Below are 14730 nucleotides of genomic sequence, written 5' to 3'. Positions count from 1 at the left end.
TCCAAGGATACACATTTGTCCAGTTAGGTCTGGTCCTGCATGTGTATTAGTACTAACCACTGCTCACTGCCATTTCTCTAATGGCACTGAATTCTGTGGGGACTACAACATGCCTGCATGGATGTGAGTTGTGTGGACAGTGACTCTGCTGACAAACATCCACAATGAATGAATGGTTGCAGATGGAATGAGATGAGATGAAGACTATCCATTCATTCATCTCTAGCTATCATTAGAAGAAGAATACAAGGAAATACTATATACATTTGTCTTCTTATTCTGTCAATCTAAGAGAACCAGTAATTATCATTATAAGCTTGATTTATTTCTCTTATAATAGCTTTTAATTATTTCTTCATTGCTTGCTTAATTTTGAAGCTTTCTAATTTTATGTATATAGATAGATAACTCTTTTATGTTTGAACGTATTTTAAATATCCAATACTATCCCTGTATTAATTTTAGAAAAAAATTGTTAATTACAATGACTTAGCACATAAATTTATATATAAGATTTTTTTTATTTTATTTAACTTGATAGCATATTTAAGTGTAAAATATCTTGTATGTTAACATATCATGTTACATCAGTTCTTAGTTGAATTTTTAACATAATTTATTTTTTTTATTTCAAAATAATAACAACCATCAACAAGAATGATAATGAATATTCTTCCCAAAACACATGACTTATATTTTTTATTAAATTATTAATATAAAACTAAAATATAAATATATATATTTTGGTATTGTATCACAGCTATGATTCTCCCCATTGTTAACAAAAAGTACATTTGCTAAGATTGGAAGCAAGAGCAAAAGAAGAATTAGCAATGAAACAGAAAAACAAAGAAGCTGAATCCCTGTTCTACTCATTATCAACTCAAGCATCTCACAATAATAGAAACAGTTAATTAGGTGTGAAATATGTGGGCACAACCAAAGCCAGTGCATGTGAATGAAGCTTGGAATGATGTGTGGACCTGAAGAACAAATTGACCACATTTTTATTATTTTTCATTTCCATTGTTTTCATTTCCATATATTAATTCTAATAACTTATAACTTCTTCACTTTCTTCACACCTCTCATCCATCATCATCATCTGCTTCACCACCAGTTAATTCTCTAATGGATGTTCAGCCTCTCTTCGCCGTCTCTCCTCCGGCGCCACCACCTTTGCACCACCACATGTTCCATGAATACAACAACAACAACAACCACCATGAAAACCAAAAAGAAACTCTAGCATTCAAGTCTGTTCTCCTTATAATTGCACCCATAGTAGTCATCTTCTTGATTGTCATTGCACTTCTTCTTCTTCTTCTTCTCCGGAGAGCCAGCTCGGCAAAGAACAACACTGTCCATGAACCAAGCTGCAGCTGCAATGTAAGCACTAGAAACAGCAGTTTGAACAAAGCTCAGTTCTCTAAGTTTATTTTCACTACTGAAGCCAGTAACACACTTGGTTATAGTCCTGGTAAGAGAGTTCTTTCATTAATTTGATTCCTTTTTTGAATAATAATAAAAAAAAAAAACTTTTGGAAGGACTCTGAAATTTTGAAACTGCAGAGATTGGTAGGTGTATTTATAGTGGGAGATTGGGATTCTCTCCTCAAGTGATGATGAGGTGCAAGAGAGGGCAGGTGTTCACTTACAAAGAGCTTGAGTTGGCTACTGATGGATTCATTGAAGCCAATGTGCTTGGTAGAGGAGGATTTGGAGTTGTCTTTAGAGGGATTCTTAGTGATGGCACTGTTGCAGCCATTAAAGTCTTGCACAGAGAAGGAAGACATGGAGAAAGAGAGTTCAGATCAGAGGTACATTCTTTCATCGATTCCGTCTTTTATTAGTTTTGTTCGATATATTAGTATGTTACCTTATGTTTATGATTATACAGGTGGACTTACTAAGTCGATTGAATAGTACTTATTTGGTCGGGTTGCTTGGCTATTGCGCCGATCAACACCACCGAATGCTCGTGTTTGAGTTCATGCCTAACGGGAGTCTTCAGCATCACCTCCATCCCAACTCCGGGCACCGGAATCCTGCATTGAATTGGTCTATAAGGCTAAGAATTGCGCTCGATTGCGCCCGAGGCCTTGAATTTCTTCATGAACATTCTGTTCCCTCTGTAATTCATAGAGATTTCAAGAGCAGCAATATATTGTTAGACCATAATTATCGAGCGAAAGTCTCTGACTTCGGTATGGCGAGAACCGGTTCGGATAGAATCAATGGACAGGTCTTAACCAGAGTTTTGGGAACCACTGGATATCTTGCTCCAGAGTGAGTCATTTCTGCATCCAGATACTTCAATTAATAATTTGTTGTCATTATATGAATGTGTCTGTTTGTTTGTTTGTTTTGTTTGGGTTTTTGTAGGTATGCTTCAACAGGAAAGCTTACCACAAAGTCAGATGTTTATAGTTATGGAGTTGTTCTTCTTGAGCTTCTTACTGGCAGGAGACCTATTGATCTCAAAAGGCCACCTGAAGAAGACATTCTTGTTTCTTGGGTGAGTATATTAACTTAAGAATAGTATCTTCTCTTTAAACTTTTTTATATATTTAAGGTTTTTTTTTTTTTAATGTTTTTTTTACCACTTCTGTTAAATTAAACAGGCTTTGCCAAGGCTGACAAACAGAGTAAAACTGAAGGAAATGGTAGATCCAGCTCTACAAGGCCAGTACTCCCAGAAAGATCTAATTCAGGTTACTTCAAACTCAATTGATTGATAGATTAATTTGTTATGATTTGTATTATTGCTGAATTTATGTGTTAATGTGAGTGAGTGCAATAGGTTGCTGCAATTGCTGCAGTTTGTGTGCAATCAGAAGCTGAATACAGGCCTCTAATGACTGATGTGGTGCAATCTCTCATTCCTTTGGTTAAGAACCAGAGTTGTTCTTCAGTTCCTACCACTCCCTCCAAACTTCAACCATTGCATGTACCTTGTTCATAGTTCATTGGATGATGTTAAGAGAGAACAAAGTACAAAAAGACATGGAAATCAAAGGCTATACCAAAATTGAATCCAATAAGCAACAGCAGCAGCAGTAAAATCCTTATCAAGAATTTGCAGTACTTTTATCTCCTAAATTTCTTCTCCTGAATAAAGAGTATTCTTGAGCTAATGTACATTCACTAGAATGACTGCATTTTTGTAAATTGTTATCAAACTGCCTCCATTCATATCTGCTAGTACTTTTCTTCTTTTATGTACTATATTTTTGGGTACCATTTTAGTACTTAGTGAGTTGCAAGGGACTGTTATCTGCTTTGAGTTAATTAAACCAATACAATTTGAATTTTTTTTATTAAAAATACTGCAAAATATATATATACATATATGAGAAAACATTAACTTTGAACATCCGTAGTTGAGGTATATATATATAGTGAGGGTTAATTAGAGTTTAGTTTGGGTTCATTAATTATTGTTTTATTTATAAAAAAATAATGTAGATATAGTAGAAAAAAAATTTGAATGATTCAGATTTATTGAGATACTGTACTGAAATTAATTCAGCAGTTCAAATCAAAACACTGCACATCCTATTTTTTATTGTGTTACTATTTATAAACATAGCAATATTGTTCATTATATAGTGCATAACTATTGGATGGAATGCACCAACATTTAATTTATGAACATACGTAGAAGATGCATCCTATATATATATATATATAATGAATCAATATAATGCTCTTCCCAATGTTTTACTTGAATATATAAACTTGTTTCTCTCCCTGTTTTGTAATAATGTGATTAAAATGTTAACATAATAATAATTAGAGCTCATGTATAAAACCACTTTGAGACTCGTGTGTAATGATAGAGATGAACAATGGCTCCCGACTCGGCTTTCGTCGTTTCCATCCAAGCCTCTGCTCTAGTGCCCGCAAAGCAACCATTTTTAAACACCTCGCCGGCAATTCAAGCCCTGCTGAGTTTTCCCTCGTTGCGGCCCTCAAATCCCTCTCCACCTCCCTCGTCTCCGGCCAACAGCTCCACGCCCCTGTCCTCAAGTCCGGCCTCGATATCTCCAACCTTTTCGTCCGCAATGGCCTCATCAACCTTTATTCCAAGTGCGGCCATGTCGATGACGCTCGCCGAGTTTTCGCATCGAGTTCTCTCCGAGATACCGCGTCTTGGAACATCATGCTCGCTATGCACGTCAGAGCACGGCGGATCGAGGAGGCTTGTGACCTGTTCGATGAAATGCCTGACCGAGATTGCGTCTCATTCACGACGATGATTATGGGTCTCGCGCAAAGTGGCCGATCTGGCCAAGCTCTGAGCTTGTTTCGTGATATGGTGGTTGATGGCGTGGTGCCGAACGAGGTCACCCTGGCGAGCGTCATATCCGCTTGCGCCAACCTGCGTGCGTTTCTCGAGGGAAGGATAGTTCATGGAGTGGCGAAAAAATGTGGTCTTGATGCGTTTGTTCTCGTTGCAACGAATTTAGTGCATTTGTACGCGACGTGCACCGAGCTGGACGAAGCCAGAGCCATTTTCGAAGGAATGCTGTCAAGAAATGCAGTCACTTGGAACGCTATGCTAAATGGTTACGCCAAGGCTGGGCGTGCTGTTGATGCAAGAGAGCTGTTCGACGAAATGCCTGAAAGAGACCTTGTTTCATGGAGTACAATGATTGATGGGTACTTGAGAGCGGATCAATTGAAGGAGGCTTTGTTTGCATTCTGTGAAATGAGGCAAGATTTATGTGTGAGCCCGAATGAAGTTATGTTGGTGAACTTAGTTTCAGGTTGCGGCCGGGTAGCTGCCCTCCGAGAAGGGCAACAGTTGCATGCTGTGATTGTCAAGACCGGACTGGATTGTCATGCATTTTTACAATCGACTGTGATTCATTTTTATATGGATTGCCAGCAGATTGAGCTTGCGTGCTTGCAGTTCAGTTTGGGGAACAAGGAGAACATTTCTTCATGGAACGCTTTGATGGCAGGGTTTGTTCGCAATGGAATGATAGATTCTGCAAGACGATTATTTGATGAGATGACTGAAAGAGATGTTGTATCATGGAGCACATTGATTACGGGTTATGTGCATCATGGACAGTCCAGATGTGCGTTGGATCTCTTTGATGACATGCGAATGGCAGGTGTCGAACCGAATGAGATCACACTGTTGGGTGTTCTCTCCGCCGTTGCCAGCTCCGGCACACTGGAACAAGGGGAATGGATTCACAACTATATACGTGTGAGCTCTATTCCCCTCACAGACAATTTGACTGCTGGACTCATCGATATGTATGCTAAGCACGGAAGCATTGAGAATGCTCTGCAAGTGTTCGATCTTGTCAGACATCATACGAAGTCAGTGTCACCATGGAATGCAGTGATTTGTGGTCTGGCAATGCATGGGCATGAGAGCATGTCTCTCCAAGTGTTTAATGATTTGCTGAAGACCGGGATCAAACTAAATTCAATCACCTTCATAGGGGTGTTAACGGCCTGCTGCCACGCAGGGCTGGTGATGGAGGGGAGACGCCACTTTGAGTCGATGAAGAGCAAGTATGGCATTGAACCAAACATCAAACACTATGGGTGCATGGTGGACCTGCTTGGTAGAGCAGGGTGTTTGGAGGAAACTGAGCAGATGATCGAGTCCATGCCCATCGAAGCGGATGTGGTGATATGGGGGAGTTTGCTGGCAGCTTGCAGGATTCATGGTGATGTCAAGATTGGAGAGAGAGCGGCAGAGAGGTTAGCGAGGTTGGATGGAAAGCATGGCGCTGGGAGAGTGCTACTGTCTAATATATATGCAAATGCTGGCAGGTGGGACGACGTATTTCTGGTGAGAAGGGCAATGCAACAGAGCAGGTTCAACAGAGAACCTGGTTGTAGTGCATTGCATTCTTTCATTGACCGTTGAGATCAGTAAGATCTTTAAGCACCTGGAGCTGAAAAAGAAAAAGAAACCGATTGGAACTGTTTCAACAAACTCAGGAAAGCTAAGGAAACAACCATTGCAGATGAAATTAGTACTCTTTCTTAGAAAACCTTAGAAGTGCTGTGTAACAAGCTCTACATCTAACAAAATTACACAACCAGCAAAGCATTAGCTGCACAGAGTCCTAATCAGACACGATCTCCATCTACAAGCTTGTTAGATTGTGGATCATTACAAGACTTAACCTCCGAATTATTCACCTGCAAGTATGATCATTTCAGCTGCTGCACCCATGGTTGTAACCCCACCCTTCTGTAGCAAGGCAAGGGCGAGCTCGTCCTTCTCCCACTCCTTCAACCCCCAACTAAGCCTCTTTAGCACGCTCGAGTTAATCTCCAACACCCAGCTCGGAGCACACTTTACCATCAAGCCTAAGAAGCAAACAACATATGTATGCCACAATGTAGAATCACAGCCGACGGAGATCTTCTTGTCAAATGCTCTTGCTATAAACTCCATGTGAGCTCCTAACACTTTTGGTCGGCGTTTGGATAGCCCAGATGAGCCAATGCCCCAGGCAAATATCCCACCAATCATGGCGAAATGAGCAAGTGCACAGCCTGCCAACTTGTGCACCATCCATGCACTGGCTCCATCAATATCCAGTTCACGCACAGATAGGAACCAGGATGGAAGTATCTCATGGATCAGAGACTGGACAAGACCTGGACCCCCTGATAACCACACAAGTGTTGCACCAAGTCCAGCAGCCACTCTTACTTGTGTGATTGCAGCTGCAAGAGAGACCTGGCCATATCTCATCCCATACTTGGCCTTATTGAGTTTCTCTGCTCTTTCTTTTGAAAAAACTTTCAGTGCTATTTCTTTAACTGACCACATAAGAAGAGAGAGAATCTCATCTGCCAGGATCACGACATTCTTGATGCATCGGTAGACTCGAAGATAGAGGACACCAGGTGCAACCGGAGAGATGCCACCAGAAAAATGCGAACCAAAGCCATGGCCTAGTAGGCTGCCAACGCCCTCATCGCTAGAAAGCAGAGAAGTTGATAGATCTAACATGGCAGTGAAACAACTTCTGAGGAGCTGCACTACTGCATCATTGTTGTGATAAAAGACAGTGCGGGATGCAGAGAAGATGAGGAAATCGCTCCATCGCTTGACTTTTTGAGTCCACAATGCTGCAACAATTGGCATGCTTGGCCATGGGCAACTTGCTGCAAGTGACTCCAGAGCTGGACCAGCAAGGTTGAGAAAGCGTTCTGAGGCCTTGTCAAGTTTGTAAGTTATAGTAAAGCTCACAAAGGCCGCCAAGGGTAATGGTAACGTAGCTGGAGAGCTTCCTCCTGTAGTTAAAATTCAGTATAACAATGAGATGCTTAGAATAAGTGCCACATCGGCAAAACCAGTACTTTGTAAAATCAAGCTTGAGTTTCTGTATGGCTAAGTGTTTTACTAGAAGGCTGTCAAAGAAAGTATTAATTTTCTGAAAATAGAGATAGTGTTCCAAAAGCCTCAGGTTTTGCGCTTTTTTACTTGCATGCAAGCTATCCAGAGATTTTGGCAGATGGTACCAACTTCAGCTTTACAATCTAAATGTGCTCGTTAGTACAAAATTCAATTCTAGCTTGCTTCAAGAGTTAGTCTAATTTTTTTTTGTATGAAAGAACCCGAAGGCTGAAGAGTTAGTCTAATTGCATCCTAAGAGGAATAGCCTATTTAGCTCATTGGGATCCTTTCATCTTGCTGCCATCATGAAATGAATTACCAACTCACTTCAGCAGCTTATTTTTAGGATTTTCTATTTATCCTCTCTTAAGTTACTTGCACAATGTCATTGTTCTTTTCAAGTCTGCAAATCCTATAAGGTTTCTCTTATTTGATTTTAGTCTTCTTTTTGTTTTTTCCTCAGCTCATCACCATCACAGATATACCTGTGTGGCGATACATTAACATATTAATATAGCAAACAAAGAGCCTTAATAAGATGAGAAATTACCAACAACAAGGCTTGGAACATCAACCCCTGTGGCTGCCAAAATTTTCTTAATATGTTCTTCAACAGTAGATAGATTTGCAGCTGGACTAGGCCAGTCAGTTCCATTCATGAAAGCCGGTTTCCAGATTCCACGAGTCACTTCAGCTGAGAAGTAACTCACTATAGTTGCCAATGATGCTGGCAGGAAATCAGCCAAATCCTTGAGGCCTAAAACAATTGAACAACATAATGTTCAAATTCTTTCACTATAAATAATTAAAATTCCAAGGAAACCATGTGGAACTCATACTCAGAAATGAAAGCAAATCTTTCAACCAATAATCAGTTGTAATCGACCACAAGAAATTAAAAGGTTCATCTACAAAATAAATTCTTAATTGTTCAGCCGGGTTAAATATCATTGATCATAATTGAAAAACAAAATACTAAAAGCAAGAGAATACCCTAACAGTTTATCATGCTGCAAATGAAGGATCCTGCAAGTATTAACATTGTTTTCTCTCCTAGAAGGTGCTGGGTATAGCAACTCCAACAGATGCACTCATCTACGCGACAATAAATGTTTGCAGAAAAAATTAAATATTACTCCATTTTTTAAGAAATGTCACCCTTAAGTGTATATATGCTGTTCCAAACCTTACCAGGCAAGCGAATAAGATTTTAACTGATAATTGAAAACTTCTCTTAATCACAACAATTCCAACCGTCAAGCTATGCTGATTAAAAAATATAAATTAGGGGGAAAAAGAGTAATATTGAAGTCCAATTTTATCAACGTATCTAAAAATAAAAATTAAAAAGAAAAAGCCTAAGCTTATCATGTTTGGTTGTGCAAGTCCTCCAACAAAAATATAAGTTGTATCTAGAATTTGATTACTCCAATTGGCTTTGAATTATGTCATCCAAACTAAAGATAAGAACAAACATAAAGAACCTAACTAGGCACTGTAGAATAGCAAAAAAACAAGACTGACCTGTAGCCAATTCACGAGGAGATAGTCTTCCATAGGCACAGGCTGTAAGTGCAGCATCAACCACAAATGGAGCTGCTTCCATAATGTCCCAAGCAGGTAATTTGGGTCTGATTGAGGTTTCCTCACTCCCAGGGCCAGAAGAACTACTTAAACTACTGCTTCCAGATGTTGTAGAACCTGTCTGATTAGTTCCCTTATTCACCTTCCTAAACATCATATTAAGAAGAGCATCTACATTTTTATGAACTGGAGTTCCATGAACAAGGCCAGATAGAGTAGAAGCTAAACAAGCCTGATGTTGTCGATACCAGACTTTCAACTTTGGAAATGAGTCAACAAAAATGGGATGTGCGGAAGATGATTTTGCACTTGTAGAGAGACTTCTGAAAGCCTTCCCATTATCTGTCACATTAGAAGAATCCAACACACGAGAATTACGCTGCAGTAAAAGATACTCTGGGTTGAGCTGAGACCCAACAGGGGCACTATCTCCCATGAGGCAACATTCAAGAGGTGGACGGTTGAATTGCCATAGCCTCATTAGTAGAATAAATGCACTGGAAAAGACTGCATAAGTAGTAATTTCTTCTCCTGAAGTAAGGGTCCATGAAATACTAGGAACATAAGACCCAAATACCTCAGATAGTTCCATTAGTGCACCCGCTAGTTCTGGAACCTAGAAACATAGATATAAAAACACAGAAAAACTTATGTCTTCCATGAGTAAACAACATGCTAGAGAAATATGTAAGAATGCTCATGGAATTGATGCTTACCAGGCCGTGGTATGAGAAAACTTGAGCACAGTCAACGGAGGATATTCCAGCAAGAACAACATACAGAACAGGGCCATGACCTGTCAGATGGCTGTCACTTCCTGAATAATCAACCGGAGGAGGAGGAGAGAGAAGGTTCAGAGCAAAGCGAACAGTGTGCTCCTGAAAAAATAAATAAATATATAAATAAATGTCACCACCAGGAACTTATCTTGGATTTACAGATGATATAAGCACAGGAGAAAAAGACAGCAGAGCTTTTGAAGAATGCAACAAATGAGGCATCAAACTCATTTTAGATCATACAAAATATCAACAACAGAAAAGAAAGATCTTGCTTCTTTAGTTCACCATATGAACTACCTGAACATTCCATCCACAAGTAAGAGATGCTCCACAAAGAATAGTTGCAGCAGAAATCTTGTCATCATCTGATCCATTGACTGCAATTTCGAAGACCTTCTCAAGCTCTGCTAAGCTTCCATCAAATTTGTAAGGTTGATTAGTTGCTACATTTCATGAAACTTCCGAATAAAGAGCATCTTATATCCAAAGGCAGAAACAATATTAAAAAACAAGACATTTAAAAACATCAAACCAAAGAAGGTAACAAATAAAAGTATGCCGCTCTAACAGACAGGACGTTTTAAAACATAATTTTACTGCATAGCATCTATGACCAAGATTAACAAAGTAGGAAACAAGCACATACAGAATGAAATTTAAAATATCTAATGTACATTGTTAAGAAGGTTAAACACCCAACACACCTTGAAGCTGGAGTTGCCACCAAAGCATTTACCATGGGCGCTGTTAATGGGGCACCCTTCATGAAGGCAGACCAACCAGGCACTTGTCCAGGCATAGAATGAGGTATCTGGTTGATGAGGCCACTGACGTAACCAGGCCAGTAATAAGCAGATGTGTCCAGTAGATTTCGTGAGATGCAAGCCTCAACAATCAGATGCCACATGTTTCCAGCTGCAACAGATTTTGACAAAAAGGTGGCGCCAAAATTCAGTTTTTGTTAATACTCAATTGTCCACTAGCTTTGAGATTAAACTACAAAAATTACAAAAACATCCATAAGATTCATAAAAAACAATAAGAATATCTACACAAATAGAACGTCACTTACAAAAGTTAAGTGTCTTGTCATTCATGTTAATCATGTCCATATAACCACTCCCAACAGTAAGGCCTGAGACAAACATAGTAGCTTTTGCAGCAGCCTGATTGGCTGCCAACACAACAGATGAAGGCGGAACTAGCAGGCTTTTATAATCACCTAGTACTTGTAAGCTGGAAACCAAATCTTTGCGGCGCTTTCCACTACTTGCAGTTTTATTTTCCCATTGACTGGTGTATTCTGCATCCTTGGCAAGAGCTAATTCTTCTTCTTCGATTACATCAGCAACTGAAAGTGTAGTAATTGACAGCAGCATACTTAACCGAGAGTTAAGATGTGGTACAGGACCTTCTATAGGATCTCTTTCCTGAACACAGGTAAGAAGTCTCACTATAAGTGCTGGTAGCATGCACAAGATTCAACTAGATTGTAGATGAAAACAAAGGATTTATACCCTTTGTACAAGCCGAAGAGAAGCCAGCCAAAGACCTAGGAAAACATCATGCCAGGTGGTCCCGTTAACCACTTGCAAAGCCTTGATTAAACCTGAAGTAAAATCATCAACTGAATGAAGGACAAATATATATATATCACTGCATTATAGATAAGAAACAATTGTCCTAAGACAGATCTGCTTTAGGCAATTCCAATGTGTCTTTTACCACTAAGGATTTCGATGGCATTTGATGGCGCAACAGAAAGATCTATGCAGTCCTCAAGATAGAGATCTAAAGGAATCCAGAGGGCAGAACAGCTAGTCCCATGACATTGACCACCAGAAGATGTTGAAGATTCAGAAGCAATCAAAGCATTAAGCTCTTCATGGTGACCACGATGACATTCTTGGCTAATTTTTTTGTGGTCATCTACTGCCAACTGAAGCAGACTTCCTGAAGGTAATGATGATGAATTTGCTTCAAGTACACGTAAGCATAGAGTGAACACTCCCCATTGAGAAGGCCTGCAATGTGCAAAAATATGAAGATGAAATATTTTCTAGATAATATATTGAAATCAAACTTTTGTATGCTCACACAATTTGAAATAGAAAATATAAAAGAAACAATGTGCTGAATTCGTGCTGAAGATTTTAGATAGTTGGGTAATCTAAAATAATACAGCAAAGATGATCATAACTAAATGGAGATTTCAAAGATCAATAAGAACATTTTATTTAATATGGATAAGTGCTCTAGGAAATTTAATAATAGTATGATACTTCAAATTCAACGCCAACAACCCATTAAAGGTTAAGCATAAGATAAGATGTCATATGGTGTCAGCATTGATACTGAATCATTAACTCATATTGAAGTCAGAATTTAAGGAACATCTACAAGTTGTCTAAGCTTAGTACTCAGGCAACGTAGTTTTCTTTTCTTTTCTTTCCTGTGCCGTACAAAAGGAACTTCAATCATTGTTGTGCAAATAAAAGGTTGCCAGTTGTTACTTGCAGGCTTGCTTAGGTTGGATCAAACCAGGAAACTTCTCTTTCATTTTCTAAAGCCATGATATCACAATTTACAAAAAAGTAGCTATTGATTTTCGAAGGAAATTCAAATGGAGATTGTTAGGCATATTAAAGATGAAAATTCATACATGTTGTCACGTGCCAAGGAAAGAAGCCTGGAAATTACTTTGTGGTGCAGGAATTCCTTGATGAACTCAGTAGCCAACCCGATATTTGTTTTCTGTATCTTCTCAATGTGTTCAGTCTTCACACCAACATTGGCCTCTCTGTCTATGTCCATATCTTGCCTAGTGAACCAAATGGGTTTCCTTTCTGGTGTCAAATCCTGCAAACCTTCATCCTCTATTGTTGCATCAACAAGCTGCCATAGAACACAAAATACAAATTCCACCACTAGAACCCCCAGTTCACAAGCTTGAAGGCCAAATGCTTGTGAAAGATGCAGAACATCATCCACAGATGCCATGATCCTGAATAATATATATTTGTTACTATTCATAATAACAATAGTATTTGTCTATTTGAAAGGTGGAGATTCTGCATCCAGTAACTGAACAGGCATATGACTAATTCAGTTGAAATAATTACAAATGCAACAAATTGCTACCAACATAAAAGAGACAGTCATCAGATAAATTATCATATGAGATAGTAAGGGGAATGTGTAATTATTACAGCAAGAAGTAGAGCATTTGACACAAAGACAATAAATAACAATGTATAAAATGCATCGAATGGGATGATATCAATAACATGCATAGTTTGTTGCTGAAGAAGAAAAAAGGTTATAACTGCATATGCAATCATCAGAAGCTGACTGAGGTTGATTGACTCGCTATCTTTACTCCACAACAGCTAACTTGTAGCGCATGAACAATCAAAAATGCTCAGGTTTCATGTGCGAGAAGCTCATACTTACTTTTTAAAATATGGGCCTTTAATTTGAGACGCAAAATTAAATGCATGCATTTTGAGGAGTTCCAAATAAAGTCTATATGGCACTGGCCTCGATTTCCGGCATGGAATTACCCTGCAGCCGTGAAAATTAATTGCAATCAGAGCAAGGCAAGAGACACACAAGGAAAACAGGCAGCATATCAATTAAACAGTAATGATCAAATTATGTCATCAAATCTGCCGAAAATGAAAATAGGTTATATTACACTTCAATTTCTGACCCATCCTTGCTGCTAACAATTAAACCAAAGTGGAATAGAAAACATTTTGCATCAAACTGAATCAGGAGAACAAAAAAAAAGGATTGGAAACAGACATAAGAAACCAATGAACGATGAATAGAGCAACATCAGACACACCAGAAGAAGGCCTATTTGTTCATTAAAATCAAACCTAGTTCAAAATCAACCCAAAATGCATCAAGACAAGTTCAAACAAATCCACAAGATTTATCAAAACCCGGTTTCCAGAAACATAGAAAAGAATAAATGCATCAAAATACCAAACCTACTGAAAAAAAAAATTCAAAGAATTCAATCCCTGCAAAACAGATACAAAATTCATCAAAATAGACAACAATAAATGAAGGATTTCTTGAACCCAGAATTCGCAAAACCAGCATTGGATCTATCAAAACAAACAGAACCAAATCCGAATTCGCAGAGTTCATCATCACCAAGTCAACGAAGACTACACCAATGCACGGAAAGAGAAACAAATATAGAGATTAGAGCGTGCCTGGTGGAGAGAAGAGCAAGGACGAGAACTGGGGGAACAAGCCCAGCAGAGAGGGCACGGTCGAGGTACTTCCAGGCAAGCCGAACGTTGCTGTTAGCCCAAAAGAGGTGAGAGACAAGGATTCCGGCGAGTTCCGTTGAGGGCAGCTGAGCTCCGGCGGCAGCCATCATGGACGAGAGTTGTACGGCCCAGGTCAATGGGTCGCAGCCACGCTCCTGCGCCTCGCGAGTGTACTCAGCGAGCGCGTCCGAGTGCGTCGCGGCCGCCGTCATCGGAGCTCCGGCGTGGTGCGCGAGCTCCGGCGACAGCTCAATTGCGGCGATGTAGTATAACGATTCGCGCGTTGGAGTTCATTTTTTGGGTCGGGATCCGATCACCACCTCCTCGATTTCAGTTGCCGTGAGTTTCTTTTTTATTTCATTTGTTTTCTATTTTTTATATATATATATGTTTAATTTTATTTTATTTTTAATAAAAAAAAACAATTATTAATATGTGTTTTTCATTTTACCGAAATCTGTGAGAAAGAGAGATGTGCACAAACCTCAGCAGAATAAGTGGAGGTAAAATCCGGACACATAAACTCTATGACCACCCACACAAGCCACTTCATCGTTGCTTAACACCGTGGGTTGACTAGAAATTTTGATATTTTTTTAAAAATTAAATATTATATTTTGTTGTGAATTCTCACTTTTAAAGAAACAAATTTTGGTTTAAGTGGTTAAAATAATATGTATTTTCTAGA

General features: G+C 39.1%; 3 protein-coding genes across 3 annotated transcripts; 2 read left to right on the top strand and 1 right to left on the bottom strand.

Annotated features, from left to right (window-relative positions):
* Positions 1 to 805: 805 nt before the first annotated feature.
* LOC120283684 (probable serine/threonine-protein kinase PBL7) lies at positions 806 to 3221 on the top strand. Its single transcript, XM_039290399.1, has 6 exons — positions 806 to 1480; positions 1573 to 1820; positions 1901 to 2289; positions 2386 to 2518; positions 2625 to 2714; positions 2804 to 3221. Exons 1-6 carry the CDS (start codon positions 1132 to 1134, stop codon positions 2963 to 2965), a joined length of 1371 nt encoding a protein of 456 aa, XP_039146333.1. The 5' UTR covers positions 806 to 1131; the 3' UTR covers positions 2966 to 3221.
* A 506-nt stretch (positions 3222 to 3727) lies between these two features.
* Positions 3728 to 5932, top strand: LOC120250568 (pentatricopeptide repeat-containing protein At5g19020, mitochondrial). The gene has a single exon (XM_039259396.1). The coding sequence runs from the start codon at positions 3836 to 3838 to the stop codon at positions 5897 to 5899; it is 2064 nt and encodes a 687-aa protein (XP_039115330.1). The 5' UTR covers positions 3728 to 3835; the 3' UTR covers positions 5900 to 5932.
* A 31-nt stretch (positions 5933 to 5963) lies between these two features.
* Positions 5964 to 14392, bottom strand: LOC120250567 (mediator of RNA polymerase II transcription subunit 33A). Its single transcript, XM_039259394.1, has 12 exons — positions 13983 to 14392; positions 13207 to 13317; positions 12416 to 12757; positions 11479 to 11777; positions 11271 to 11362; positions 10826 to 11183; positions 10458 to 10668; positions 10051 to 10165; positions 9688 to 9849; positions 8912 to 9587; positions 7938 to 8144; positions 5964 to 7284 (listed from the first exon to the last, which is right to left on the bottom strand). The coding sequence occupies exons 1-12, from the start codon at positions 14252 to 14254 to the stop codon at positions 6170 to 6172; spliced, it is 3960 nt and encodes a 1319-aa protein (XP_039115328.1). The 5' UTR covers positions 14255 to 14392; the 3' UTR covers positions 5964 to 6169.
* Positions 14393 to 14730: the final 338 nt, after the last annotated feature.

The sequence above is a fragment of the Dioscorea cayenensis genome, chromosome 19, assembly GCF_009730915.1.
Source record: "Dioscorea cayenensis subsp. rotundata cultivar TDr96_F1 chromosome 19, TDr96_F1_v2_PseudoChromosome.rev07_lg8_w22 25.fasta, whole genome shotgun sequence".
NCBI classification, from domain to species: domain Eukaryota; kingdom Viridiplantae; phylum Streptophyta; class Magnoliopsida; order Dioscoreales; family Dioscoreaceae; genus Dioscorea; species Dioscorea cayenensis.
This window is presented reverse-complemented; position numbering and strand designations above follow the sequence as displayed.

Excerpts from the sequence above, each read along its gene's own strand:
- LOC120283684 (XM_039290399.1), top strand. The coding sequence starts at position 1,132 with ATGGATGTTCAGCCTCTCTTCGCCGTCTCTCCTCCGGCGCCACCACCT. Across the intron at positions 1,821-1,900 it reads AAAGAGAGTTCAGATCAGAG|GTGGACTTACTAAGTCGATT; the intron begins GTACATTCTTTC and ends ATGATTATACAG. Across the intron at positions 2,290-2,385 it reads ACTGGATATCTTGCTCCAGA|GTATGCTTCAACAGGAAAGC; the intron begins GTGAGTCATTTC and ends GGGTTTTTGTAG.
- LOC120250568 (XM_039259396.1), top strand. The coding sequence starts at position 3,836 with ATGATAGAGATGAACAATGGCTCCCGACTCGGCTTTCGTCGTTTCCAT.
- LOC120250567 (XM_039259394.1), bottom strand. The coding sequence starts at position 14,254 with ATGACGGCGGCCGCGACGCACTCGGACGCGCTCGCTGAGTACACTCGC. Across the intron at positions 11,363-11,478 it reads TGCCATCGAAATCCTTAGTG|GTTTAATCAAGGCTTTGCAA; the intron begins GTAAAAGACACA and ends ATTTTACTTCAG. Across the intron at positions 8,145-8,911 it reads TCCTCGTGAATTGGCTACAG|GCCTCAAGGATTTGGCTGAT; the intron begins GTCAGTCTTGTT and ends CAATTGTTTTAG.